Below are 6,131 nucleotides of genomic sequence, written 5' to 3' on the forward strand. Positions count from 1 at the left end.
TTAGCAACTCGCGCAGCAACGGCTTCCGCCAGCGCGCCCAGCGCAGTAGAGGCGCCTCGCTAAAGACCGCCGCCATATCTCCCCATATCTCGGCCATATCTCCGCCATCTCTCGGCTCTATCTCGCGCCTCGCTAAAGACCGCCGCCTCCGCGGAGTCAGGCAGCACCGACCCAAGCCCCGCAAGCAACCCGTCGACGGACGCAGCCCACAGCGGCCGCGGCCCCCCTCCGCCGCCTGTGGATTAACTATTCAATATTAACTAATGAGCTCCTTGACACCGGCCGACCCCCCCCCTAGGGTCCGCCCGGCGCGGCGGCGTAGCTGCGGCAGGCCATGGCGGCCAAATAGGCGCCCAGAAACGGCGCCTGACCGCAAGGGGCGGGAAGGGGGAGGGGGGGGGGGTGAAGGCCGCCGTCGGCAGCAAGCTCGCCCCTCTCGCGGCATGTCTCGCACCGCCAAGAGGGTGATTGCCTTGTACGCGGCGACGCGCAGGCCTGCTCACAGGCGTGCAGCAGCCGTGAAGAGGCGCCGTTCACACGCGGCCTCGCACGCGCTCGGCGAGAGGGGCGCACGCGCCTGCGCGGCCCAGCAGCGTCGTCGCGAGCTCGAGGAACTCCTCCTACGGCAGTCGATGGGGCGTGGCCTGAGCGACCAGAGCATGAGACGACGCCGGCGCGAGGAGCTCCGCCTTGTTGAGAACATGAACTAGGAGGTGTCTAGGGAGTGTCTAGGAGCTCCGCCTTGTTGAGCCGGCCGCTGCCGTCGTTGTCTGCAGCGCGGAAGAGCACTTCGGAGACCTGTGAACTCGTTCATCCGTCACTAAGCTGTGGACACGAGGACTTTGGAGACCTGTTAATTACTACTCTGGCCGCGCGGCGGCGGGTGATCTGGTGCATGGCATGGAGTTGTGTGTGGCGGGGAGGCACCGAGGCGGCGGGCAGGAGAGAGGCGGGGAGGAGAGAGGCGGTAGGGAGAGAAGAGGCTGCAGGAGAGCCGGCAGGGGAGGAAAGTGGCAGCAGGGAGGAGAAGAGGAGGAGGAGGAGGAGGAGGAGGAGGAGGAGGAGGGGAGGAGAGGAGGAGGAGGAGGAGGAGGAGGAGGAGAGGAGAGGAGGAGGAGGAGGAGGAGGGGAGGAGAGGAGGAGGAGGAGGAGGAGGGGAGGAGAGGGGGAGGGGGAGGAGGACGAGGAGGAGGGTCTCACCTCGCGGCTCGGAGGGTTGACGGGAGCCTGCCGGTTCACCTGCGCCAGGGAGGCGGCGGCGCTGAGCGCGCGTGCTGGCAGCAAGGGATGTGGTGGCGAGGGAGGCGAGGGCGGCGGCGGCGCTGAGCGCGCGTGCTGGCAGCATGGGAGGCGGTGGCGAGGGAGGCGAGGGAGGCGCGGTAGACGAGGGAGGCGAGGGAGGCGAGGGAGGCGGCAGCGGTGGCGACGCTGACTGCGGTGTCGGCGGAGGTGGCAACGGCGGAGAGGTGGCGACGGCGGAGGTGGCGACGGAGGCGGCAGGGCTCGTGGTTGGTAAAACCTTGATGTAGAGCTTGAGGATGAGGACGTAGCTCTCGTCGATGTCAACCCGGCCGTCCTTGTTTGTGTCGGCCGCGTCGAAGATGTCATTGATCATGCCCTTGAGCCCGGGGATGTTGTTGCACCCGGCGCTCTCGGCGGCATTTGCGGCGATTTCCCCGCCGCGTGAGACACTGCGTGAGAAGATAGCGGCCTCACCGCCGTGAGGCGACTTAGGCGGAGGCACCTTCGAGGCTCGTCCGAGCCCGCGCGACGGCGGCGAGAACGCAGAGCTCTGCCGGTTTTCGGGCGAGAGAGACTGCCGCTTGTGCTTGACAAACTCCTTGGAAGGCTTCGCCAGCGTCGGCGTGCCGTAGCCTTGGCGGATCATGGCGCCAGGGCTCGTCAGTGCGCCTCGACGTGTGGCGGCTGTGGCGGCGGCGGCTGTGGCTTGCGCCTCCTCCTTCCCAAAGTCGGCGGTCTCTGCCAGGGCCCCTCCACCCCGAACCTGTTTTCTTCTTTTTGAGCGTGCCTCACCGCGTTGGTGTCCCAGTCGTTGTGTGTGTGTGTGTGTGTGTGTGTGTGTGTGTGTGTGTGTGTGTGTGTGTGTGTGTGTGTGTGTGTGTGTGTGTGTGTGTGTGTGTGTGTGTGTGTGTGTGTGTGTGTGTGTGTGTGTGTGTGTGTGTGTGTGTGTGTGTGTGTGTGTGTGTGTGTGTGTGTGTGTGTGTGTGTGTGTGTGTGTGTGTGTGTGTGTGTGTGTGTGTGTGTGTTGTGTGTGTGTGTGTGTGTGTGAATACTTCACTCACTCCCAGTCGTTGGTCGGACTGTGTTTCGCCTTCCCATCAATCAATCAATCTTCGATGTTATGAAACAAACGCAAGGCGGACATGGCACGTGTTGAGTATATGAGCCAGCAAGTCGGGAGCAAGTTGACTCGATGGGTCCCGCGACGGGACGCCGTGTCACCTCTCGGTGCTGCCGACTCACGACGCGAGCGCCCGTGGGACCCATCGAGACGCGCAGGACGCGCTAGGCCCGGGGCCGCCGTGCGAAGCCCGCCCCCATCTCGATCTCGGGGAGGCGGCCGAGGGGCTACACGCAGTCACGGCCGTGATCCAGGAAGGAAGGGCGGCTGTTCTCACTGCCCCGGAGACCACACCTCGATCTTCTTTGGAGCTGCCAGGTGAGAGTACTCTCCTGACAGGTCCTCTCCGTGGCCTAGGCGGCCGTACTCACCCTTGCCCCAGGTAAAGACGGCGCCGTCGACGGTGAGGGCGAGGCTGTGGCGTTCTCCAGCCGACGCTGTGATGACGCGCCGCCCAGCCAAGGCCTCGACCTTCTTGGGCAGCTGGCGGTGCCAGTCGCCGTGGCCCAACCGACCATAGTCTCCATCGCCCCAGCTCCAGAGAGCGCCGTCGGCGGTGATGGCGAAGCTGTGGCGGGATCCAGCAGACACGGCGACGACGCGCTGGCCAGCCAAAGCCTCGATCTTCCTCGGCAGCGGCTGGTTCTGCCCGCCCAAGCCTCCATCATAGCCCCAGCTCCAGACGCCGCCGTCTGCGGTGATGGCGAGGCTGTGCGCGCTTCCAGCCGACACAGCGACGACGCGCCGCCCAGCCAAGGCCTCGACCTTCTTCGGCTGCCGCTGGTCCTGCGTGTCGCCGTGACCCAGCATGCCATCAACTCCACCGCCCCAGCTCCAGACGGCGCCGTCGGCGGTGATGGCGAGGGTGTGGATGTTACCAGCCGACACAGCGACGACGCGCTGGTCAGCAAAGGCCTCGACCTTCTCCGGCCACCACTGGTTCCGCTGGTTGCCGTGGCCCAGCCGGCCACAGGCTCCAAAGCCCCAGCTCCAGACAGAGCCGTCGGCGGTGCGCCGGCAGCTCGAAGCCGCGCTCTTGCGCCCACAAGCGGATGCCCTCCAGCGCAAGCGAGGCGTGGAAGAGCAGCGAGACGGCCGCGGCGCGAGCGATGTCGAGGGGGTCGCAGCGAGAGACGACGCGCACGAGGAGCTCCGTGGGGAGGTCGAGGAGGCGGGTGGGCGGCGGCGTGTCTGGCAAGGGCGTGGCCATGGTGCAACAAGGCGACGCGGACCGCGAACGTCGGAGCTTCCGGCTGTACCCGAGGGTCGTTGTGATCTGTGATCTGTGAGGGTCCGCCCGCAGGCGCATTTTGTATACCGAGGCGGTGCCCGGTGCCGAACCTGTCGGACCTTGAGACAGCAGTGTAGATCCCTGGGCGAGGGTGGTGGAGAGCAGAGGGCGGTCCGTCGGCGCCAAACCACCTCCCCCCGAGGTGGGCAGGTTCCACGCGACCTTTGGGGCCTAGAGAACATCCCCCCCCCCCCCCCCTTTCCTCCCAGTAAGCTAAAAGTACACACCGTCACAGTCAGCCCGGATTTATTCTTTTTCTGACTGTCACTCTGGCTGTTACTACGGCTTACCTACACTCCGGCCGTCACTCTGCTCCAGCGCTCTTGCGACTCCTCCACCCCGCCACAAAGGACTCTATCACACCCAGCGCGGCCTTCTGCCGCGCCGCTAATCTGATCGCCTTCTTCTCGTTTCTGATCTGCGGGCAGAGCTGTTGGTGGATCGGCCACGCCTGCCGTCGGTGTGGAGCAAGCAAGACCCCCCCCCCCCCCCATCGGCGCGCGCCCGAGGTTCAAACGGCCGCCAGGAGCACCAAGAGGACTCCTCATGGCTGCTCCCAAGTGGGCTTCGACCGGCCTCGGCTGGGGGGGCGGGTTGTCCCGGCTGCGGACGCCTTCTGCAGCCCCCTGGGCGTGGGACAGAGCACCCCAAAACTGCCCCTCGGCGGCATACAGCGAGTGCGGGTCAGGAGGCCCTAAAACGGCGGGAGGGGTAGGGGTGCCGCTGTAGGGGTGTGGAGGGGTCGGGAGGGCGGGAGTGTGGACCGTGACCTAAAGCCCTCCACCGGTAGAGGTGTCAAAAAAAAACTTCGTAACTCCTTGGCGACGAGCCGCGGGCTTTTGCCATTGCGTGCCAGCCTCAGACAGCCGGGCCGCCCGAGAGTTTTACTGACGAGTTTCTCTCGCGGGGGCGGCCCGGCACAACCAACCCTGTGCTCAGCACAAAAAAAATTCTGGCGCAGCGGCCGGCGTGAGCCGCGCCAGCTGTCGACAGATGTCGACAGATTCGATGGATTTGATGGATCCCTTGATGGTCCGATGGGCGACGGGCGACCCCCCCAAACCCCCCCACCAGGTCTCGAACCTGCCTCCACTCGCTCGAATCAGGCGCTCCGAACGGCTTTGCAAGCCGGCTTGCAAAATTGACGACCAACGCTTCACTGCCTGATATAGTACAATTTTATTGCTTCAGCATCAACGCCACGCCACGTTCTAGGGACGCAGAGCGCGCACTGAGAGACCACTCACATCGCTGTTGCGGGGCGGCAATGTGACTGGACTCGCCGTGCGCGCCCAGCTAACCCTAGCCACCAGCCTGCGCCATACCCAGGTACGGTCGCACCTGTCTCTCCACCTATCATCCCAACTCCTCGGGCGACCGCGCGGCTGCGCTACTCACAGGCAGTCTCCCTGCCTCAGCTGTTACAGGCACCACCCACCGACCAGTCTCGACGACGAGCCGCGGCAGGGCTCGCTGCGCCGCTGCACAGCTTTACGCCACAACACAACATATCAACCAACGTAACCTCCCCCTTAGTGACCCACCCTTGCGGGCTCAGTTGCCGCATTAGGAGCCTTCGCACCGCGAGTGGGCTCAGGTGGGATCCACGGAGAGAGAGGTTCCATACACAGCCGCACTCTACACACCTTACCCCCTCTACTCGGGCGGCATCGTGGTGAGACCCTGGGCAGTCAGAGAGGCTGACAGTAAGTGGCGGGCTGAGAACTCGGGCCTCTCCCGACCCGCCATCGCTGCCTAAGGGAGGATCCTATCGGCCACTAGACCATGACAGATCAGAGGCGCACACGCCCTGTCCCAGCTCCCCCACTCCTCACACTGGGTTTGCAGTGCGCGGCCTCGCCACCTCCCTACCAGGGCAAACCCCCTCTCTCCCCCTAGGTGCTGCACTGGACGTCCATAGAAGGCGCGCGGCAGAGGCGGGAGGGAGGCGGGGAGAATCTAGCTCGCTCTGGCAGGGAGGCAAGGGTGTGATAGAGTGTTTGGGTGAGAACAGGCGGAGTGTGTGTGCCTGTACGCGATTGAGAGAGCACTTGTGACAAGGCATGGTTAGGCGAGTGGCAGTCGCTAGTGCGGACTTGCTAAGTCGTGTGTGCTCCCTTTTGCTGGCTAAGACTGGAACAATTTTTTACGGTAGAGGTGTCAGGCCGGCAGGGCCCAGGAGGGGTGGGGGCTGGGAGGGCTGGCCAAAAGCGAGGCGTAGGAGGGCTCGTGAGCGGGCTTGGGAGGGGTGGAGAGCTCGGAGGGGTCGGAGGGCTCAGAGGGCAGAGAGGCACGAGGGTGGCGCTGGTGGGCTCGTGAGGGCTCGGGAGGGCTCACAAGGGATGGAGTGCCCGGAGGGCTCGGAGGGGCGCGCCGCCGAACCGGGCTCGGGGGGCTCGGAGGGCTCGGAGGGCTCGGAGGGCTCGGAGGGCTCCTAGCTCTGCAGAGTCGTACGGCTCGGATCGGACGGATCTGTCG

The 6,131-nt window shown here is 65.3% G+C and overlaps 1 protein-coding gene across 1 annotated transcript in view; it reads right to left on the reverse strand.

The window, feature by feature from the left end:
• Positions 1 to 1,964, reverse strand: part of EMIHUDRAFT_434920 (hypothetical protein) — a 3,467-nt gene extending 1,503 nt beyond the window's left edge. The window contains exons 1-7 of the mRNA XM_005780242.1: positions 1,520 to 1,964; positions 1,201 to 1,239; positions 742 to 798; positions 574 to 620; positions 455 to 495; positions 280 to 366; positions 128 to 235 (exon numbers count right to left, since the gene is read on the reverse strand). Of these exons, the coding sequence (XP_005780299.1) occupies positions 128 to 235; positions 280 to 366; positions 455 to 495; positions 574 to 620; positions 742 to 798; positions 1,201 to 1,239; positions 1,520 to 1,888 (748 nt within the window). The 5' untranslated portion in view covers positions 1,889 to 1,964. The remainder of the gene's footprint in view (positions 1 to 127; positions 236 to 279; positions 367 to 454; positions 496 to 573; positions 621 to 741; positions 799 to 1,200; positions 1,240 to 1,519) is intronic.
• Positions 1,965 to 6,131: the final 4,167 nt, after the last annotated feature.

The sequence above is a fragment of the Emiliania huxleyi genome, assembly GCF_000372725.1.
Source record: "Emiliania huxleyi CCMP1516 unplaced genomic scaffold EMIHUscaffold_22, whole genome shotgun sequence".
Classification (NCBI taxonomy): Eukaryota; Haptophyta; order Isochrysidales; family Noelaerhabdaceae; genus Emiliania; species Emiliania huxleyi.